We start from the raw sequence: 23,105 nt of genomic DNA, 5'->3' as shown, positions 1-23,105 counted from the left end.
TCGCCAAACTTACGCGCGACTTCCCGGTACATGTCCTCGGGCTTTATCCCTTGTGAGTAAACCTTATTAGGCACTCCGTTAATGCTAACGCCTACGTTAGTGATGTTAGGATTAAAGAACGCCTCAGAGTCACGCAATCCTGCCGTGTATGTCTTTGCGAACAGCAACATTATCCCTGTGAGGCTGCGCCTGGGAAGGTTAATGCTTTGGTTGATGACCTCTTCGACGTTGTTTGTAAAGCTGAACGTCTTGTACATCACGACGTGATCGTAAAGGAAAGCCTTCCCGGCGCTGTATTCCATACCGGCGCTACGTGCTAAATCTTCGCTGTATACCGTTTCGTACTGCAGCTCTAAGTTAGTAACGGAGTATGGGTGGACGGCTGAGGAACTTACGTCCTTTCCCTGCAGAATGTTTGTAGTGTCTGCTAGGGTTACTTCGAACTGCAGTTCGCTTAGCTGCCTTGGGTAGTATGCACCGTGGTTCGTGATAACTTCGAAATCTAATGGAACGACATATTTAGTACCATAAGCCGTCTTTATTTCGTCTTCTCCTGAGGCGCCAGAGGCTGCGCTCCTTACCTTGCGTATGGCATCACTGGCGATTCCCTGCTCTATCCTTTGCGCGCGGTCAAAGGCCGTCAACCATAAGTCTTTGTACGTGGTATACAAATCATACCTGTTTAAGTCCAGCAAGGATTCCCCGGCGAACTTTACGCGTATTTTGGAAACGAGGTTTCTACCCACGTTATTGACGACGTAACGCACGTCCGCAGTGTCTGGTTGTATTGCTAGGTCAAACCTTAGCGCCAGGGTGCCAGGAACCAATACTAGGTTATCTGTTAGGCGGGGCACGCCTACGTACAGCGTTTCTCCAGGTTTAGCGCTACTGGGCGTGAATGTGACCCGGTGAAAGGTGCGTTCTGCCTTCAGCCCGCCAACCTGCTTAGGTAATACGTTGGGATTTAACTTTGAGCTTATCATATATAATGGAAGGAGAAGGAACGGATTTTGACCCCCTTACCGAAGAAGGTCAAGTCGACATTAACGACGATGAATACGAGTCTTTACTACCTAAAACCAACGACCCCACGGAATTCCGAGGTAACATGGTGCGTCGGTTTGGAAAAAGAGCCCGCGCCGGCTGGATGGCTTTCCTAGACAAATACCGCACTAAGAACCCAGGCAAACCCATACCAGAATACATAAAGCTCGACAACATCGACTTTGGTAGTAAGACGATGATGAAACCTCCTAGGAGCAAAACCGCGGAAACCAGCTTTGGTCCGGACGGCAACATCCCCGAAGCCCCCGGCGCTGCATGGCTTAGTAGGGTTCAGGAACAAATGGACGAATCCATGGAAGAAACCCCGGACGACTTTGATAGGATCAAGGAAGAATTCCCAAACTGGGACCCAAACAAAGTCCAAGTAATGTTTGACGCGGATAACGAATGGGGCAGGGAAGTCGTAGTAGCAAGGTTAAATAGGTCTAATGCTCATCCATATGTCATCAGGGACATAAATGGTAAGTATTACGCAGATAAAAATATTCCTCGAACCCTTAGGAAGGCCTTAGGAGAACCCAACTTACCCGAAAGAATGAGAGAAAATAGTGAGAATATTGACGAAGCCGTCGAAAGAGTTAAGGCCATAATGCAGCGGCAACGAAAAGGCATCGAAGCGATAAGGGAAGTCGAAGGACTAAAGGAAACAATGGAGGAAAGGGAAGCAGATTACATGAGGCAAAACCGACTACTCCTCGATGCTCAAAAGAGAGAACTTGACGACAAAAACCAAAGAATGATAGAAATGAGAGAACAAACAGACAAAGCCCTGCGCGATAGGAACCAAGCCCAAAAAGCCTTCGAGCTCGCCCTGCAAGACCTGGATGTGAGCAAGGGGGAAGTTAAGGACTGACAAACCGGCATAGAGGGTTCTTTGGTGGAGCGGCGGCAGTTAGTTGCTGAAATCAACATTAAAGAAGAGCAAATCCAGCAAAGAACTCAGGCCATCGAAGACCTGGAAAAAAACATATCCGAAAAGCAGGAAATAATTAACGACCAGACTCGCCCCGAAGAAGAAAGGGAGGCAGCCCAAAAGGAAGTAGAAACCCTTCAGGAGAGAGTTGCGGAATTACAAGCGCAAAAGGACAACCTGGAAAGAGAATTGGGACTTACCACCAAGGAAAAGATAAAAAGAGCTCTGGTGAAGTATGGTATTCCGCTGGCATTTGCGGTTGCTATTTCGAGTGTAGTAGGAGTCATCCTTAACGCACTTAAGGCTACGGGCGCAGGCGTAAAGAAATTAGGCAATGGATTAACGGACTTGGGAAAAAAGATGGCAGCCGGTCTTCCTGGGCTGCTTGGTAGCGTTCTTAGCCTGACACTGAGGGCCGGCGGCGAACTGTTAAAGTTCGTGGGGAATAACATTTGGATCTTGGTTGTCGCTATTGGAGTGGTACTCCTGAAGAAGATGAAGGGTTAATCTTATCCTTGTGTATTACTGGTGGCTTGTCGTCGTCAGGCGCCCGAGGCATCCTCGACTGGGGATAAGTAAAGATAGTATTCGCGCCGCCCTGATAATGCGGAACTAGCGGTATTACACTCATGGTGCTAATGGGCTTATGACACCAAGCAGCATCTTTGTTATGGGTGCCCTGACCATTTATTCGTGCTATTCCAGGCTTACCAAGATCACGATGACTGGGCCTAACTTGAAGCTTTGCATATTGACAATTGGCTATTATGTAAAACGTTACTGGCGTCAAATCTTCTCCACTTGCTGGAGGGGGTTGCACTGAGAAGTGAACTGAATGTCTAGTATTACTCTTTGTCCTGTAAGGCGGTAATGGGGTGTTGGTTTCATCTAAGATCCTAAGACCAAGGTGGCACCCATACCCCGTATTGACACTAATAGTACACATTACTAACCCCAGACCTCCCACCCTTACCCATAACCCGGTGTCGTACCAATTATCACCTTCGTACGTCCTCTCATTTAAGTCATAAAGAAACCAATCTTCCCTAACGTGTGGGTTGTCCATATATTTAAAGACTAAGCACCGCAAGAGTGCTAATGGTTGCGTGATTGTAATCTCTATCTCTTTGATCTGCTATGCTATTCACGGTAGCCGTCCCGCTGTCATCTACGCGTATTTGCAGCTTTACCTTCCCATGGCAATCGGCGACCATGTGAAAAGCACAGAGGGAAAGATTTTCAGCGCTGCTGGGGCTGGGCTCTACGGAGAAATGCGTAGGCTCCCTGTTGTTTGTCTTATTTCTCATAGGCTGCAGTATGCCATTGTCATCCAGGAACCTAAAGCCCACGTTGGCATGGCTGCTCGTGCCAATGCAAATACTACAAAGGATTAACTTCTTTCCTGAGTAATTCAAATTCACGGACATGCCCGTGACATCAACCCAAGATGGTAGGGTATATTTTTTCTCACCTGTGTAAGTCGTATAAACACAATCTACTCCAGCTACGTAGGGGTTGTTCATCGCCATATATAATAACTCAGACCAACACCCGCGACTGCTAGGCCGGCTTTTAATAAGTTATGGTCATATTCCTCTTCTTTTTTAGGCGCTCGGTATACTTCTTTTGTTAGCTGCACTTCCTTAGGTGGTTGCGTATGGTGCACTTTTTTAGGCTGTTCAACAAAGTGCCTTCTAAGAGTGTCAGAGTTCACGTCGTTCACCCCAAACTTCATATCCTTAGTAGCTCGTTGAAGTTTGTTGTTGTATCCTACTACAGAGCCAGTATTTATAGATAAATTACTAGGCATTAACCAACAACCCGGGGCTACGGCATAGTCCAGTCGGGCCTTAGAATTTTGTATAGCTAGTTGGTAACGCTGTACGCCCTTGCTAATATCACCCTCCAAAATCGAACTTTCGAATAAGATCAAGGCTTCGGCTGGCGTCTCTTCTGCGGCGCCGGTATTCCCCACTATACTCGATCGGGTGTTTACCTGAGCTCCAAGGATGGAATACACGTAAGCTTCTATGCTGCGGTTCAAACGGGCAAGGCCGGCTTTGGTTAGTCCTTTACCTTCTGGGGGTATGAAATTAAGATATTGCTTTGTTTGCTCGTCGTTGGTAATTTTGATAATCAGTGGATTAGCTCCACCATACTTACCACCCTCGTCTTTGAACAGAGGTCCGTCTCTGACTTCCTTAGTGGTTTTGGCATTTGGTTCAAAGAAGGTGCTACTGTCATAGGTTTCTTTGTGATACCCAGTGTTCCATCGTAAATTCAACGCGTGGACTTCCTTATCACTTAGCACATGCCCGCCAATCCCCCAATAAGCCCAAATGTGCCCCAAACCATTGTTAGCACCGGTAGTGCATCGGAAATCCTTCCCTACAACACCAAACTCCTTACAAAGTCTATCATAAGCTGGCACGCTGTATTTGTTATCTCTTGGATAAAACGTGGCATCTCCCGGCAGCGCAATAACACCCATCTCATGCAGTATTCTTCTAACCGTGAAGTGAAAGTGAAACATAAATATCGAATTCTTCATCAAGTTTGCGCTTACCCCACAGCCGCTAGTGGCACACCAAACCGCAAAGTTCAGCTGCTGCGGCCAATAACGCATGTTAGGACCACTTAACCATTCGTGGGCTTCTTTTGCGGTGGTATGATTAATGGGCACGTTTTTGAAGATATCTCGCACCTTTAACGGAAAGGAATGGTTGTTAGAGATCCGCATGTTCAATGTCAAATCCAAACTTGGATGTTCATCAAATGAAACCGCGGGTATCGGATAAGTACCGGTACCAAGCAATAATTCCTTTGGCCAACTAGGTTTAGGTTCGACATGCACGGGCTTATGTTCGATATAACCAGAATTCTTCAGTTGATTGTCTATCTGATCGACCAGCGTAGGTTTCAAATCCTCATTGCTGTACATCCTAGAGCCGTTATAGTAAATCCCATCGGGTCTCCTTTCGAACTTACTAGGGTCTGCATGCGGAAACATCTTCCTAAAGGCCCTCCAGTTCCAGTAATCCCGGTTGTCGTGATGTGGCTGCTCCTCAATATCATTCCCAAAAGCGTCGTACATTAGTATATATAATGGATGTTATACCATCAGCACCTCCACTTTATCCTGAACTTCCTAAGGAACCTAACGAACTAAACGCAGAAAACTTTCGCTTGAATAAAGCAAATTTAATCCTGGCTTACTTGGAAGGGCAGGCAAAACACTACGAAAAAGTTAGGAAGAAATACGTTAGAGCCCGGACTACGCTACATAAGATTGCGATAACTTCAGGATCCATATCCGTTGTGTTAACGGGCTCTGGCGTTGCTACTTCGCTTACTGGACCGGGAATAATTGTTGGAGTTCCTTTGGCCGGCGTTGGAGCAGCCTGTGGTATTATTTCTGCTGTTGCTACGGGTATTATGAAACAGTTGTCAAGCAAAATATCCAAGCATGACACGACAATAGCTCTGTCAAGGGCTAAAGTAAATACAATTACCGATCTTGTCTCAAAGGCTTTGCGTGACAGAAAGATAGACGACGTAGAATTCTCGCTTATTCTGGCCGAAGAGGAAAAGTACGAGAAATTAAAGTCGGACATAAGGAACAAAAAAACAGTCGTAAAAGATCTTTCCGAGGAATCTCGCAAAAAGATCTACCAGGAGGCAAAAGAAGAGCTTCAAAGAAAGCTTGCTCAGTAAATATCGTGACAGGATTCTATTTACATATTGAACGTCAGTCTGGAAATTACGCGTAATCTTATGCCATAAGATTTATGCTAATTACTCATCTTATGGCATAAGATTTATGCTATTCGCTCATCTTATGGCATAAGATTTATGCTATTCGCTCATCTTATGCCATAAGATTCACTATCTTCTCGGAATCCATCCTAATAGGGGGTGGTTGGGGTCTATTTTGTAAAATATTTCGTAAATTACGTCAGGGTAATAAGGAATATCCTTATCCAGCCGACAAAACATCCACTCGGCTTTTGTCATATCAGAAACCTCGGGAATAGACTTACCGGTAATTTCAGACAAAAGGTAGGGAATAGCTTTGTAATATTTTCCTAGTTTTAATTTTTTCAACGCTTTCCGTAGACTTTGTGGGGTCGGCTCTTCTAAGTGGTCTATGATTTTCTTCTTTACTTCGTCGTTTAAATATACCGGTCGATAACCTTGGATATGACTCATCCAGTCCCTGAAGTATTTTATTCTCTTATATGGCGTTTTCTTACGACCTCCGTTGGCATAATACTGCTCTCTGGTAGCATTTGGTACGGCATTGCGAATATTTTTACCACACTCGTAACACTGTGCTGACGTGTCGTCTTCTATTTGCATTTTCTTACCACAACACCAGAAACCCCGAGGCTTGGGTATGTTAACTTTGGATCTTAGGCAAATTATACAGAAGTCATTGGTGAACTTTTTACATTCATGCATATATAAGACAAATATTCCCAACTTTCGCGCAACATATAACGGGACACGGGTAATTCCCGCGGGGGACGCTAGTGCGTAAACACGGGTAATTCCCGGGCGATTCCGAATGGTGACCGCGAGTCCCCCTTACTGCTGCTGGAGGGATGTTTAATCTCTAACATCCCTCCCTCATGAATGACATGAAGGAAATTTAGAAACTAAATATCCCTCATCCATATGAATGAGGGATATTTAGAAACTAAATATCCCTCATGTTATTCATGAGAGGTTGTCCCTCATGTAACGTAATCATCGGGACACCGAGTCTAAGATGACCCGGTTCGAAATCTGACTAAAATTACCAATTTGTTACAATCTAACGTTTTACACAAATGTTAATTTTCTCGGTGCAAGGGCAGCCTTCATGCATGCGCAAAGCCAACAAAAAGCAAGAAGTTAACGTTTATTCAACCACTTTATTGATTTTTCACACGTCTTATTTAGAATTGATTGTAATAATAAATGTTTAATTTTTCCAATTGAACGTTACTTGTTAATATTAATGTTTATGCTAAAATTGGTTAAATTCGCTCCTTGCATATTAACGCCACCCAAATTAATTGCTGTCGCTCCGATTTCTTCCACCTTTTTACAAGCTTCCACGAGCAAAAATTTATTCCTTAATTTATATGTTTTCTGTGTTGACAAAAAGACATTCCAATGAGAGTTCTTAAACAAATTATTATGTCATTGAAGTAGTTTTAAGAACACTGTCACAACAGTGGTCTAATTTCCTTATACCACGTACTGATTTGAGGGACTTGAATTTGAAACTTTTTGGTGTAGTTTTGGCCATAGAAATGGACCTTGAAATTGGAAAGTCAGCATTCCTTAAGTTGTAATGATCAAAATGCGGTACATAGAGAGCTTTGATACGTATCCGTATTCCGTGACCGCATTAAAACTCCCAGCACCTAATAGTGTTACTGAGATCTGCTATAATAACAAACTAAGTTCAGTAATGACTTGGTCTGCTTATTTGGAGACTTCAATGAGTGCCAAAAATAGGATATCGATAATAAACACTCAACTTCGTGCCATCTAACTTTCATGGATCTTTTCAGCACTCGAAGATCCATTTGGTATCTCCAAGCGCTCGTGTAATATCCATCCTCTATTTGTGTATATACGAACACAACATACTATAGATCCTGATAAGAGTGGTACAATAAGGTTGTTGTTCCACCCTAGTGGATAGATGATTCATTATGAACTATGGCTACACTTCGCTATACTATGTGGCAGTCTCAGAACAGCAAATCGCTCTCTTGATGGAAGAGGTCGAAATGTGGCAATGATGTAAAGTAATATCTAAGCGGTACAGACTGGATGATAATAGATCATGGCATTCTTTTTGAACACCACAGCAACATTAAAGTTCACGTCAAAAAGAGGGGAATTTTGTAAAAAAATCTCACTCAAGTCACTTGATGTGTTATGAGAGTCACTGCGAACCGTATTTTTAATCAGAAAAATAAAAACAGCACAGTAGTATGTCCCTCGAAGTAAAACGCAAAATAGGAGGAATCTTGTAAATATGATTATGACGAAGCAAAAATGACTAGTCATTCATTTTGGAAAGTGTCAGAACTGCGTACGCTATAGACATCAATGAAGGTGAGGTTTCAAAAAAATGAGTCTACAAAAATGGAAATAAACACCATCCAATGTTTACGATATACTATGTCTTTCTATCCATATTCCAAGAATGGGATATATATTATTGGAATATGGATAGAAAGACATAGTATATCGTAAACATTGGATGGTGTTTATTTCGATTTTTGTAAATTTATATATATATATATATGTACAGCCATTTGCAAAAATTATTGCCGTTTCAAATATACGGCATACAGGTATTTCAAAAGTATATCAGACATGATGGATGGATGGATGGATGGATGGATGGATGGATGGATGGATGGATGGATGGATGGATGGATACACTTGATTGCAGAAAAGTTGTAGTATACATTTATACATATATCTAATGAGACGCAAAACTTAAAAAAGTAACTTTTTTGATCTTACTTATCTTCTATTGAATCAGTCGTAAAATATTGCGCAAAGGAAAGTTAAAAAATATTTTCCACAAAATGTTGTGGTTAAGCAAACGTATTTAAGCATTTTTACATTCTGCATCTCATTTGATATCTTGCATCTCATTAGATATATGTATAAATGTATACTACAATCTTTCTGCAATCAAGTGTATATGTATGTTTGTGTAAATGTGTATGTGTCAATGTGTATGTGTCAATGTGCATGTGTCAATGTTTATGTGTAAATGTGTATGTGTAAATGTATGTGTGTGTGTATATGTGTGTGTGTATATGTGTGGTGTGTATATGTATATGTGTATGTGTCTGTGTATGTGTATGTGGGGTATCATACTTAAGCGCTTTATAATATCGTGAGAGAAATATATCAAATATTTTCATTCCAAAAAGCACACCGCGTCATGGCTGTGTCCCAGGCCCCAGAAACCGACGCGAACCCTTATTTGTGTTATACTGGGCCCGGCAGGAATCCCCATGGGTGAGGTTGGCAGTGGGTCTGGGTCATCCCGACACCTTCCCCCAAAATCGATCTTGGTTTGATATGACGTCATGGCTGGGTCCCAGGCCCCAGAAACCGACGATAACCCTTATTTGTGTTATACTGGGCCCGGCAGAAATCCCCATGGGTGAGGTTGGCAGTGGATCTGGGTCATCCCGACACCTTCCCCCAAAATCGATCTGGGTTTGTCATGACGTCATGGCTGGGTCCCAGGCCTAAGAAACCAACGCTAACCCTTATTTGTGTTATACTGGGCCCGGCAGGGGTCCCCATGGGTGAGGCTGGCAGTGGATCTGGACCACACCGACACCTTCCCCCAAAATAGAGGCCGACCTCTGATGACGTCATGGCTGGGTCCCAGGCCCCAGAAACCGACGCGAACCCTTATTTGTGTTATACTGGGACCGGCAGGAATCCCCATGGGTGAGGTTGGCAGTGGGTCTGGGTCATCACGACACCTTCCCCCAAAATCGATCTTGGTTTGATATGACGTCATGGCTGGGTCCCAGGCCTAAGAAACCGACGATAACACTTATTCGTGTTATACTGGGTCCGGCAGGAATCCCCATGGGTGAGGCTGGCAGTGGGTCTGGGTCATCCCGACACCTTCCCCCAAAATCGATCTGGGTTTGTCATGACATCATGGCTGGGTCCCAGGCCCCAGAAACCGACGATAACCCTTATTTGTGTTATACTGGGCCCGGCAGGAATCCCCATGGGTGAGGTTGGCAGTGGGTTTGGGTCATCCCGACACCTTCCCCCAAAATCGATCTTGGTTTGTCATGACGTCATGGCTGGGCAAGCACAATTGGTTGATCATGGTTTATCAAGCACAATTTTCATAAAGTATTCAAGAGCAAGTAGTGTAAAGCTAATTTCAAATCAAGTCTACCAAAATATATGGTCCCACTAGTTGACCCTTTGAGCATTGGCTTAGAGCAATATGATGCATATATGGCAAAAACAATCTCCTCTGAGTCCTCTTCCATTCCTCCTTAATTCCCACCCAAAGGCACCCTTGGCAGCCTAACAAAAATGTTAAAGAACAAATCCTTGAAAGCCTTTTATAGTTAATAATTGTCGAAACAATCCATGGTTTATATAGAAACTTGCTTGACTACTTAATAATAATAATGATGATGACCATGATGATCATAATAATCATTAATGATAAAAATTAACTTTGTTTATAGAGGACGACGCTTGACTGTAATTCAACTGATAAACTTGTGGTCAACTTTTAATGTCTCTAGTTTATAAGGGGTGGGACAGCCATTCACGTTGTCATCCAAACCTTGAGAAAGTGTTACCATTAGCAGATGTATCTAGAATAATGATAATAATGATTAGAAATTATAAGTAGGTTGGAAAGGTCATTGTTATCAATGACAAAAGCTATGATGATGATAACTTTGATTGATAGAGAAAACCAAAGTGGCATGGGACGCAGAGTGGTTTAGCACTCAACTCTCACCGCTGTGGTCCGTGATGGAGCTCCAGCTCAGACTGGATCATATATGATTTGAGTGTGTTTGATGTGTTGTCCTCTTCTGTGCTGCGATGATTTTTCTCCAGGTTCTCTGGTTTTCCTCCCTCCTTAAAAAACATGTGAGCTGAGTGTTGTATGTTGTTAATATAGAATGTAGTGATAATGCATGTGGAGGGAACCTCACGGAAGAGCTCTGTACGGGGAGTGGTGGTTGTAAAATATAAGTTTTTATTTTTTATAATTCAACTGAAAAGAGATGAAAGATAAGAAAGAGGGTTGACAAGAATCTGAAGGAGGAGAGTGCTGGAAATGTGACACCAATCTGAGGCAGATAGCATACAATGTGGACATGATTGTATTATTACACAGCTTTTCTTTGCATGATTTTTACACAAGCATTACCTTACACTCGGTGTCTAAGGGTCCATTATTCCCATTCAAGCCCAAGATTTAAGGTTTTACTCTGTGTTTCACTCCGTTCATTCCCAAGTCCATCTCATTCCAGAGAAATTATACAGGAAAACAAAGGCGAAGGATAAATAAAGTGTTGTACCGTGCTCTTGGTTGATTTATTAATATGTTTAGTACAACTTCTTAACTATAAGCTCATTATTTTCAACGAAGGATATTTATTATCGACTTTTTTCCATCTGGTATTTTTAACTAAATTGGGCTTCCTGTGTTTTTACACATTTCCAGTCAAAACAAGATGGCGGAAGTTCGTGTTTGGAAAGGTTTGCAGAAAATATCGCTCTTTCTACGGTAAGCGAACCTTTTAAATTAATTCAAGACAGGTAAAATGATTACTTAGTTATCTATTTCACCTTTTTTTGCTGCTTTAATAATTGTAAGGGTGTAGGATTATTATTTCTGGGTATTAATAATAGACAGTTCTTGTAAGTATTAATTATTTAGATGAAAGGGGGGAGGGGAGGGGAAGTTTCATTTAGTTTGTAAATGCATATAATAAACCCTTCCTTGCTGTGGAATAATTGTCGTCCCCACATAATATTTTATAAACAAATCTTCCCTCCCCACTCAAATGCTTGCACAAATCACATAAAGTGTTGCTTGACTTCCTTGGGTCGTAGGGAGAAGTGTTTTTTTTAAATTAATCAAATAGCTGGTAATCGCTACTATTTTAAACCAAGAACGACACAAACAACAGTTTATATTACGAGTAAAAATAGTTACATTGAAAACACATTAGGTTCACAAATACTTTTGTTATATACCAACTGCCAAATCCATTTTTCTCATACTCTGATTGGGCGAGAGGGTATCAGTGTGTGGGAAAGCAGTGTGTTTTTTCCCCCTGGCTCCACCTCAGGAAACATCGCTGTCTTGTGACCACAGTTACCCTTGGTCCCAGTCAATAAGTATGTTAAGTATGGGATTCCTGTGGAAAAAAAATTACCATCTCCATGCATTTCCCCCCCCCCTCCCCCCTCTATTTAATTACCTGGTCATGAGCATAGCAAACTTTTTTTAATGGTACATACTGAATGTGCATTTAACAAATTTACACCAGTTTTTTATTTGTCTGTCTTCTTATTGACGATAAATTGTATCATGGCATTGTCAAAGTAATGTGGATCCACAAGGCTTAGCTGTTTTGAGAAAAAACAAACTTCTCATTTTAGTAATCAAAACAACCAACGGAAAGAGTGCACACTCATTGACATCAGCTTTATCTGTCTGTCCTCTTATCCATGATACAAATAAATCAATCAGCATGTGAGAAACTTGTAAGTTATTTTAAAATGAATAATGAATAACATATTAACATAATAACATAGTAACATAACATTGGGAAAGTAACTTGAAATAAGATACTCTACTTGTTGTCTGTCCTAAAATGATATCCAATCTTCATTCAATATCAACAGGGACGGCGGAGCAGTTTTTTGATTGGGGGGGCTCAATAGCTACATTGCATGGCAAGGTGGGGGTGGTGGGAGGAGGGGCTGAGTTTAGTGAAAATGTATTAAAATTTCATAAAAAGTGGCTAAAGCCCCCCAGACCTCCCGGTTCGGCCGTCCCTTATCAACAGAGAACAAAATGTAATTTTGCAAAAGTGTTTTGAGGCTGGCCATTTACTGTGCCACTAGTAGTGCATGGGATGGGGAAGGGAGGGAGAAATGGATAGATGGATGGATGAATGAATAGATGCATGGATAGTTGGTTGGATGGATGGATGAATGGATGGATGCAGGGATGGGATGCATGGATAGTTGGATGGATGGATGGATGAATGAATGGATGGATGGATGCAGGGATGGGATGCATAGATAGATGGATAATGATAATAATCTTTATATAAGCACAATATCTCCATCAACTACAAATTACATAAAATTTTAGCTTGTCTACCTAGAATTCGTAAAACTACAAATTTAAAATCAAAAATAAGCAAATTGAACAAATTGTTACTTGTTGCTTGCGCTAAAGTTTTAAAGCTTTATTTTCTTCTTAGTGAAATATTTTGTTTATTTATGATGTCGTTTGGCAGAGAATTCCAAAGACGGACTCCTGTAAATGCAAAACTATATCTATAATAGTCTGTCCTGGCTTTGGGGATTCTCAAATTTTTGTCAGATCATCTGAGATTGTAATTGATATCGTCATAACCTTCAAATATGTTTGTTGTAGTCTCATCTCTTTTAAAGGAATCCATTTTAAGTCAGTAAATACTTTAGCCATACGAACAATACGATAAGGGGAACCTGTAATTATCCTTGGGGCGTGGTTTTGTAACTTCTGAAGTTTGTCAGATAGTGTTTCATCAAGATTGTCCCAAACGAGACAGCAATAGTTGAAATACGGTTCAACTATTGCCTTATAAACCTTGATGGATGGATGGATGGATGGATGGATGGATGGATGGATGGATGGATGGATGGATGGATGGAGTCATGCATGGAGGGATAGAGGGAGTGAGGGATCTATGGATGGGTGGATGAATAAACTGATGAAGTGGTTGGGAGGATGGATGAAAGGGTAATAGATTAATGGATAAATGAGGTAGAAAATATTATTTCTGCTTTGTGTTTTTAATGACAGAGACACAAGTGAATGACTTAAAAGATGACTGTGGTGAGCTGTGTTATGAAGTCATCGGTTCAACCTGGCAACAGAACAACAAGTCTTGTAAGTAAGCATGTACATATTTATAGAGATTTTAAATTAGTTTTCTGTGTGTGGGACAGCATAGTAGGCATTGGGAAAGAATGGATGGCTGGATAGAGGGAGGGAGAAAGGGAGGGGGGGGAGAGAGGAATGGAGGGAGGGATGAAGGGAGGGAGTTAGGGATAGAGGGAGGGATGGAAAGAGGGATAGACTGAGTGAGGGATGGATTGATGGATGGGTGGATGAATAAACAGATGCTTTGATGTTTTTAATGACAGAGACACCACTACTGCAGAGTCAAAAGGAGGGTTTGATTAGTGTGGATATTGGGAAGAAACCCACTTGAAGAACAGAAAGAATGAAACAACCATTTACACAACCATATGGTATTATGTACAAATGCCTATGCTGCCACTAAAAGGTAGGAGGAAACATGTTAAACAATGTGCAAACACTCTTATCCTGCCCTGCCCTGCTCTCTCTCTCTCTCTATTCTATTTTTTAATCTATTTTTTGTTGTCAGTCATCTTTTCTCCTTTCATTCTCTGTTCGAATTCCTCTTTTATCTGTTCTTTTCTCTGTTCTCTTCATGTAAGCAGACTCTCAGATGTGCACCCTGTACAAAGATTATTAAATATATTAACCATGTATTCCTGATAAAGAGAGTTTATATTTTGTTGCACTGTTACATTGATTTCTGCAGGTGGACAGCAAGATGAATGACAGAATAAAAGAAGAAGAAATAAAATGAAAATGTAAGAGAGGAAGGAGAAACGAGATGAAATAAATAAATAGTAAAAGCAAAAAAGGAAAATAGGAAATAGAAGAAACAAGTAAAAGCAAACCACAGAAAAAATGTGAAGAATAGAGAAAAGGAATGGAAAGAAAAGAAAATTAAGAATATTAAAGCATAAGAGATAAGACAGAGTGAGAGGAGAAGAAAAGAGTTTAAACTATATATAAATGTTAACTGTAAAACAATGCAAAATTAAGTGAGTCTTATTAAAATACTCTTAAAAAAATCAACCCCAGACCTCTGGACTACGGCTTTCGACATTATCTTGAATGCGAGTCTTACAGGACAAAACAAAAGAAATACCACAGCAGAAAAGCTGTGATTTCTTTTGTATTTTCCTGTTCTGCTCGTTTTTAGGATAATGGTGAGAGTGACTGGACAATGACCCATCAACACCGTGACCGTCACAGAGAAACAAAGAAGTAATTCTTAAGGGATTAACCAATAAACAATTAAGGCACTTGTTCATAAAGTGCTAGATTCTTTAAGGCTTGCTTCTTATCGTATCATGATGAAGAATGTTAATTGTATGAAATAAATAAATGATGCTCGAGGGAACGACGTGACTAAAACACAACGCTCGCGGCCCTTTTTCTTCAAAACAGAAGAAAACCTTCCACGGGTTTCTACTGTATTCACCCAAATATGACATCATGTATTTGATTACTTTGAGCATTGTGTAGTAAAGTCACATGTTATTCCTGTTATTAATGTCAAAAAATAAGAACTCTCCTGTTCAAGTTGTCTTAACATGTACATAATTAAGCATGGCAGGTTTTATCCAAGTGCTATTTTCATGTGTAATGCTTCCATACACAACACTAAACTGTGAGTATCATGTAAGCAATCAAATGATATTCAGAGAAAGCATGCATGTTCAGATCCAAAATGTTTCAGTTTTGATGAGCAGCACTCACTCATGAAACCACCACTACAGATAGTATTGTTTTGCTTAAGAATATCTGCTATTTTCATTAGCAAGAGTAATACATTAACATACCAGCAGATATTATGTTTATTAGAAAGACGGAGGGAGAAGAGTAAGGCAATGATAATCATCTCCATATGTTGTTAATCACCTTAAATGAATAGAAAAAATTCAAATTTAGGAAAATCATTAATTATAAATTGATTAATAGAGTGCAAAAAATATAACCGTGAAAATTTAGTAATACTCAATAGCACAATTTCATGCAAATTCCATTGTTTTCTATTGTTTAATTGGCACTATTTTGTACTATTTAGTAATTAGTGTTACACGGATTAATTGTTTGCACTCTAGAGAGACTGATTCCATAATTCAGTCTAGGTTGAATTTTTCTGCTAATGAGTCCTGTTGGAATTTATTCCCAACAAAAATTCCTGAAATTGTCAAATAATAATAATGGGAATAGAATGAGAATTTATTCCAATAGAAAAACAATTATTTAATTGTAATTTAAGGAATGCATACCTTGAACCATACTAATGTGTGGAAATCCCACAGAATTGTAATATTTTCTTTCAAGGTAAATTCCCTGGTTTTGCAGTGCACATTTGTTTGCGCATGCTTCTTAAAGGATGGAACTTGAAAAACTCGGTGATTTTGAGTAGCAAAATTACAATTTTTATCTCACTACCCCCACTCTCCACTTGGAAAAGTGTCAGTCTTGAACTGTTTTGAGTTGGCCTTATCAAGATTAATCAAAATTGAGAATGGTGACTCCATTTTTGAATTGTGATAAATGCAATGCTTGTCATTATATGATAAAATATCAAGGAAAGTTTATTGGATAGATTTTGTAATATATTGACGGGTATAGCTGAATTTTTGCACATTTCTAGATGCCACACACATTTCACACTAATAGTTCAAGAATCATGGTCATCCAATGACTTTGAAGGATTTAGTAGTGTAGATTATCTAGTAAACTTTGAGTTTTAATCAAGTTTTGTTCTATGTTTAACAAATAGACATGAGTTTTTTTATGTGCAGGTCCTCTTATTAACAACAAATTATATCATCACATTATCGAAGTATAATCAGGGAGTATAGTCAAGGTTAAGTGGGAATTCTATGCTGGAAGCAACCCACTAGTCTACACGAGTTTAGGGGACCTTAAGGAACTGAAAAATATTTCTAGCAATTTTATGACTTGCACGGACAAGTTTTAGGGAGGCTTGAAAAACGGTTAGGGTTAATCAATCAAGTTCAAAAATTTCAACTGCAATTAACATCACAATGAACATCACAAATATGAGTCTAAATAATAGAAAGAGACTAGATATTTTAGGTCAGCCTTGTTTCCACGCTATAAGTAATGTAATCAAATCGATCACCTCAAAGTGTATGGAAAGTTTTTAAATAGCAATTCATGCATTGACTTAATTTTATGGCGCTATATTGAAAAACAATTGGAAAACAGTTGATTTAAAGATGAACCCTTGTTTCCAGACTGAGATACTAAAGAAATTTTTCAACCCTCTCTAAAACATGTGAGGATGAGATATAAAGTTGCAGACAATCTTTTTCATGTTCCTTAAGGTCACCTTAACACATCTACACTATTGGTTTGCTTCCAGCACAAAATTCCCATGGGAGTACACCTGTAGGCTCCCTGACTATAGTAGTTTGGATCCATAAGGTGTACGTAGTTATTGTAAAAGGTACTTTTAACTGTGAATAAAGGTTCTTGATTACACCTTACGCTCACTACCACATTTTGCTATAAAACTCATAAACATTGACATATTTGGAGAGCATCAAGGACATTTATTCACAGTCAAGTTTACTAGATAATCTATACTATTAAATCCATCAAAGTCATCGGATGACCATGATTCTTGAAGCATTAGTGAAAAATGCAGGTATGTGTGCCTCTATGAACATCCAAAAATTGCGTATGTCAACTATTCCCATCAAAATTTCAAAGTCTTGGATTCAAAGTATTGGATTGGGCATCATTGGGAGTAATAAACCTTCAAAACAACAAGCAAACGTATAACTGGAACATGTCACAGTTCAATCTCGTACGCAGAGCTTGCGTTTTTTCCTGCCTGTGGTGAAAAACAAGGCCGGGCTCTGGCTGTAATCCATTTTTTGAGACCAGGATTTCTTGGACTTCCACTATAAGCGCACACATAAAAAGACTTGCCAAAAATAAAAAAATATAATCCCAATTTCTAATTCTTATTTTGATATGAAGTAAAGACAGAACTCTGTTTGAAAGCAGGTTTCAAAGCATGATTTTCATTGATTATGTTTCACTTTGGGAATTAAGCCGGCGCATGCGCCAAAAATGGATTATTCCAGAGCCCTTGTTCTTTGCCTCAGGCTGAAAGAAGCGCAGGCTCTGGGTACAAGATTGGTCACAGAAATTTAGAAAAGTATTAATTATGGATTGATAAGCATTTTATTAAAAAGCTCATAGAGGTTATTTGGCATAAAGTATGCATTTTCTGAAAACTTGGAAAGCAAAAATTACATATTTAATTTATTTTTTGCATAAAACGAAATGAATTTGTAAAAAAATTCACAAGATTAACACAAAATCTTTGGTAGAAAAAGGGTTTGTGGTAAGCACAATTGGTTGAATAATAATAAAAAAAAATTCGAATAGGCCATTCCCAGGAGCTCAAAGTGGCTTTAAAAAGCTTACCACAGATAAAAAAGAAAACTAAAGGGTAAGGCAAAGGAAGAGGATGAATAAAATGAGTTATTACAAGGGCTCTGAATATGCAAATGTATCACTTCAGTTCATTCATTTACTAAAATGTTAGAACATAGGTTTACCTTTAAATTATTTACATCAAAATAAAAAAGGTAAGATTGAGTTAGGTTGCATCAGAAAAAATAAAAAATGCATTCTTAAACTAGAGAAGGTTATGTACAATAAATAATGAGAAAAGATAATTCTTCAGATTTAAGTAGAAAAACCAGCAAAGAACCAATTAAGCTAATTAAGCTGTCAGTCTAATTATACAGACTTGAATGAAGACAGGGTTTGTTAGCCAGAAGACCTACTAGTATGGGGTACGCAATGAAGTGTACTAATCTTTAGGCCTTTTAGAATAATCCAACTATTAACTCAACCTTATGATTTGGGCGCTTAAAGAAAAACACCAACTGATTAGGTCTGCTATAAGAGGCCAAATTTCTGTTACTTGCTCTGTGTGGGTAACACTATATTCTTCACAAAGTGCATGTTCGAAAGGATTAATTACCAGTGAAATACTCTCAGATTACACACAAACTAAACAAAATGGCTTCCTTCAATACAAAGTTTAGCACTGTTTTCTAAGAAAATGGAACAACTAAACTCAGAAAAATTCAGAATATGGACTTACATTATCGTAAACAAGCTAACTGGTTACTAAAAAGTGTTGATGTTTTTCCAGCCACAACTCAGGTCTCATAACCCTTTGACTCCTACGGTGCCTGAAACCGCCCGAAAGAAAAACCATCCACATTTCCTATGACATCTGAAACCCCCTAAAAAAAGGCACTGGCAAAAAAAATTTCTCCTCCCCCCGAAGGCTTTTTTTGTTTTTTTTAATCGCCATAACAATAAGCGTCATTAATTAACCAATCAGATGGCCTTTTAAGTGTATATTATTCACTATGATTAGGAAAACCATGAGGTTTAAATTCCAAGAATGTTTGCGCTTGCACAGACACAAAAACAACCATGGCAAATAGTGTTGAAAACCAATTTAATTTAAATTTGAAGATTCATGAGATGAAAGCAACTTATGTGGTTTTGAAGAAGAAGCAGAAGGATTAAAGAACATTTAGATGATTCAGATGTGTATTTTTATGGACTTAGAAATAGGCCTTTGCAAGACAGACTGAATACGACAAGACGGCTGAGCTGCTTTCATCTCTCTGGTCTTCATTTTCTTTTTTCCACTCCTGTGAATTAAAACTCCAAACAGAAATAATGTAATGTCGTTCCTTCAATTTGGATGTGATTTGGAATTATTTTGACCGATGTTTAGATGTTATTTGCTTTTGTTTAGTGCTTGAAGAAATTGACAGTTGGCAGACATTTGTCAAAAAATTGTGTTTGCACTTCATTTTTGAACTTCTCATTTTGGACTTTTTTTTTGGGTGAGTGAATTAAGATCGACATTGGTTTGACATTTGCCGCCACATAGGCCCTTAGTCGACCTTCCACCGAACCTACAGTACAGCTCAGATGTATTGTAACATTTCACGCGGGTTCTCGCGCGTGCAACTTTCTTCCAATTACGCTCATTTGAGTGTTGTTGTGTGTAAAAAAAACATGCGCTCTTCCACGCATATGAACGATATTTGCACAGCTCATTAACAAATATCTGTTGCTTATCAAGACAAAAGCGTTCTTCAAAAGTGAATGTTGTTTTTTCTTTCAAAAATGAAATGTTTTTGGTTCTATTTCAGTAGTATTTGAATCTCTGGCTTTACAATACGACGCTTAAAGTTTAATCGGCGATAATCATTGGCATACTTCTATGCTTGGGCTCTTGTATCTTACCACTATTTTCAGCACTGTTTTGGCTGAGATATATATAGTTTTGGCTACTCTCTCGGCCTGTGTAAGTTTTGTTTGATATAAATCCTTGCAACATTTTTGATGATGTAGATGAAAACCAAGAATACATATACTCTGAAAGTCAAACTACAGTATGTGCTAGTGTAAGCATGCTCAAATCAGTGCTAGACAGTTTCTAAGAAATGTACATCTGAAAGTAGGTTTTGTGTAAACTTCTTAAGCAGATGACTTGAGACAATTCATAATCATTTAATTACTGATCTACTAAATCTTAGAGAGTGAGTGAGTGAGAGAGTGACACATTTTCATATTCAGTTCACTCACGATAACTCATTTCTATGCTTCACATATGTGGAAGTTGAAAATAAAGGTATTTATGACCGGTGTTCCACAGGTAAACTGGTAATAAATATATTTTTCAGAAAATTTCCTATATTGATGACGATTTTGTTATATACTTCTAGTAAATCCTTATTAGTCTTTGTCCTATCAGTTGGGGCATCCAGTATATGTACATGCGACACAAGTACCAAAAAGCCTTGGAGTTGGCCCCTCCTCTCTCCCTTTCTTCACTCTCCTCCCATCCCCTCGACATGCATGGGATCTGAAATTCAGGTTATAGTATTTCCTCAGAGCCAAACAACCACAGTATAAAAATCACTTGCCTGATTTGTGCGGAAACACCATACACGGCTGTTTCAAATGCCCGAATTAGCAATGTATGTAAGATGTCATGCGCGAAGATTGTTGCGAGTTAATATTAAACTATTTACCATATATGGTAAATAGTTTAATATTAAAGCCGATCAAATTTTGTAGAAGAGATAAACTTGGTTGAATCGAGAAGGAGATCGGGCGCAGCGAGTTCGCATAAACTAGAAGACCTACATTTACTAGAGGGGTCGGAGATTGAAGTTGAAAAATTGTTCTGTGGGCTAACATGGAGATTTTTTTTCCATGCTTCTTAGAACTCCCAGTATCGAGGCGGGATTTTATGGGTAAGCCCGTGTAGTGCCAAAATATGCAATGTTTTTCAACTTTTAATGCCGTGTTTTGCTTCTAGCGAAAGCTTTTCTTAGAAAGCAAGACCTTTAACCCACAGAAAAGGTCTTTTTGAAAAGATCTGAACAGATTGTACGAATAGATGTGTCATCAATTTCTCAAACTTGTTGCGCCCGGTATACTGTATATACTTGACGTGATATTATCGCTCATTCACAATCATCTTATGTACTAGTACATGTTTATATGTAAATAAAATTCAAGTTAATGATATGATACGCTTAAGAAATAGAAAAATAATCGTATGATATATAAACTGATTTGTTAGTAGAAGTTAAATTATTTATTCATTTTTTAAAATGTTATATACATATAATTATTCGCTCTCATAATCGAGAGTTTCGTCGCTGTCACTGTTGCCAATGAGGTCTTCGCTTTCCCAGACAATATTTATAGACCTTGTCATTCCTTTATTTTCTGGATCATTCAGACACAAATACCATGCATTTGATATCATCCACGAATAAAGTAAATAATTTCCTCACGATCAGCGATCCCTTCTTGTTTGGAAGAAGTCGAATTTTGAAACCACGCTTCTCGTAATATGATATATAGTTTTACGCAAGAATAGCGTCAGCCATACTTTTGGTCAGCGGACTAAAATTCCTACTTGAAACAGCCGTGCATATTGAGGAATCATATGTAACCGGCGGCAAGGCGCTCAGCTATGAATCAGATTGCAAGTGGTTTTGACAAAAGAATTTATTGAAAAATTCACACAACTTTACAATACACGAAAAAAAAACGGGAACGAGATTACAGGATATCTCTTTACATCGAAGAGAATTCCTTGTCTTGATATGTGAAAATATCCGTAGACAACGCAACGTCTTCAAGAACTTTTACTACACTGATTTAAGCTTAGTTTGGGCCTACTTTTATGGGAAAACCTGCATTCTTAAGACCTTACACATCCTACGCAATGTTGCACGCCCTAGGCGCAAACAGGATGTCCCAAACACGAACTTACGTAAACAAGCGCCAAACCTAGGCATGACTCACTGTAATGTGATTACGTACGGAAATTATTTCTTGCTTACGCATTTTCCACGCAAACAGTTAACTAAAGAATTACATTCCTATGTGTACACGAGGCATTCCTAATTAAAAATATAGATTTATGACTAAATAATTACTGTCCATAGTGTCTTTTGACTCTGTCACACATAGGTTCTTGCTCTAGCTCCAGCGCCCATAGCTAGAATGCATTGTTTTCATACCACATTTTGATAGGTTCCTCCTGTCTAACTGGTCAAGTGACATCAGTTTAAGAAGCCACGCCATAAACAGTGTAAGTCCTTTTAAGCACCCAAGTGGCCTCTGGATAAGGAAAAAAATGGAGATTAACATGCATCTAAACAGGATAGCATTAATTGGCATAACTAATACGGATGAAATAAGCATTTTTTTTGAGTCGCTGTCATAAAAAATGGAGAATCAAGAAACAGTTTGAAATTTCAAAATTATTCTTATTCTGTCAATAGAACCCTTTGACAGGCATTTGAGCAGAACATTCCTTTCCAATGGTTTTCATAGGCCAATCAAAACTTCAATAGAAATTTCATTTAAACACCAAAAATGCTGCATGCTGTCAAATTTCAAGATATTACCATGACAGTGTCATAACCATAGCCAAAGCTGTAAGCTGAATAATTTGAAAGGTCGGAGGTCTTGATTATTAATGTCAGAAAACATGGCCTTGCTCTTGATAATTTATGTCATGCAAAAACCAAATTCACTAATTGTTTGATTATTTATTTTGTAACTAAGAATAAGGATTTTGTTCTGCTTTCAAAGAAAATCCAAACGCATTTTAATTTGCATGTGCCCTAACTAGAATGAACTTGACATGGTGCGGCAAAAACCTACAGATGTTACATTAACCATGTGGAATTCACAAGTTATCATGGATTGGGTGAGAGCTCTCAGCCCATGAGAAGCAATAGAGTGAGTAAAGTTTATGATAATTTTCGATATCATACTCATCCAATATCTGTTTCTATTTCAGAAATAGCATTAAAAATCGTTTTTTGTTATAGAGTAAAAATAATGTTTTGTCAATGTTGATTATTGCCC

General features: G+C 38.9%; 1 protein-coding gene and 1 long non-coding RNA gene across 8 annotated transcripts in view; one reads left to right on the top strand and one right to left on the bottom strand.

Annotated features, from left to right (window-relative positions):
- Positions 1 to 5,934: 5,934 nt before the first annotated feature.
- Positions 5,935 to 18,180, top strand: LOC148906077 (uncharacterized). Of its 3 annotated transcripts, none has more exons than XR_016121474.1 (5): positions 5,935 to 6,037; positions 11,229 to 11,291; positions 13,593 to 13,679; positions 13,937 to 14,079; positions 14,362 to 18,180. It is a non-coding gene; the product is annotated as an uncharacterized LOC148906077 (long non-coding RNA). The 3 variants fall into 3 exon arrangements; XR_016121473.1 differs by lacking the exon at positions 5,935 to 6,037 and adding an exon at positions 6,050 to 8,095 and having other exon boundaries at positions 13,042 to 13,679; XR_016121475.1 differs by lacking the exon at positions 5,935 to 6,037 and adding an exon at positions 7,417 to 8,095.
- LOC148906074 (uncharacterized) overlaps positions 10,181 to 23,105 on the bottom strand; it is a 34,477-nt gene continuing 21,552 nt past the window's right edge. Inside the window, exons 5-7 of one of the 5 annotated variants that reach the window (XR_016121471.1) lie at positions 22,250 to 22,349; positions 15,455 to 15,533; positions 12,003 to 14,274 (exon numbers count right to left, since the gene is read on the bottom strand). Coding sequence is in view for 2 of the 5 variants with exons in the window: in XM_089038592.1 (XP_088894718.1) it covers positions 22,297 to 22,349 (53 nt within the window). In the remaining 3 variants the exon portion in view is untranslated. Of the gene's footprint in view, positions 10,366 to 12,002; positions 14,275 to 15,454; positions 15,534 to 21,713; positions 22,350 to 23,105 lie in introns of those variants that run through there. The other 4 variants (XR_016121472.1, XM_089038593.1, XM_089038589.1 and 1 more) reach the window with 4 other exon arrangements.

This window comes from Actinia tenebrosa, unplaced genomic scaffold (genome assembly GCF_029948245.1).
Source record: "Actinia tenebrosa isolate PJP-AT-01 unplaced genomic scaffold, QUT_ActTen_1.0 PGA_scaffold6__47_contigs__length_16458017, whole genome shotgun sequence".
Taxonomy (NCBI): Eukaryota; Metazoa; Cnidaria; class Anthozoa; order Actiniaria; family Actiniidae; genus Actinia; species Actinia tenebrosa.
Note: the sequence above shows the minus strand (reverse complement) of the source record. Positions and strands in the feature narration are given on the sequence as shown.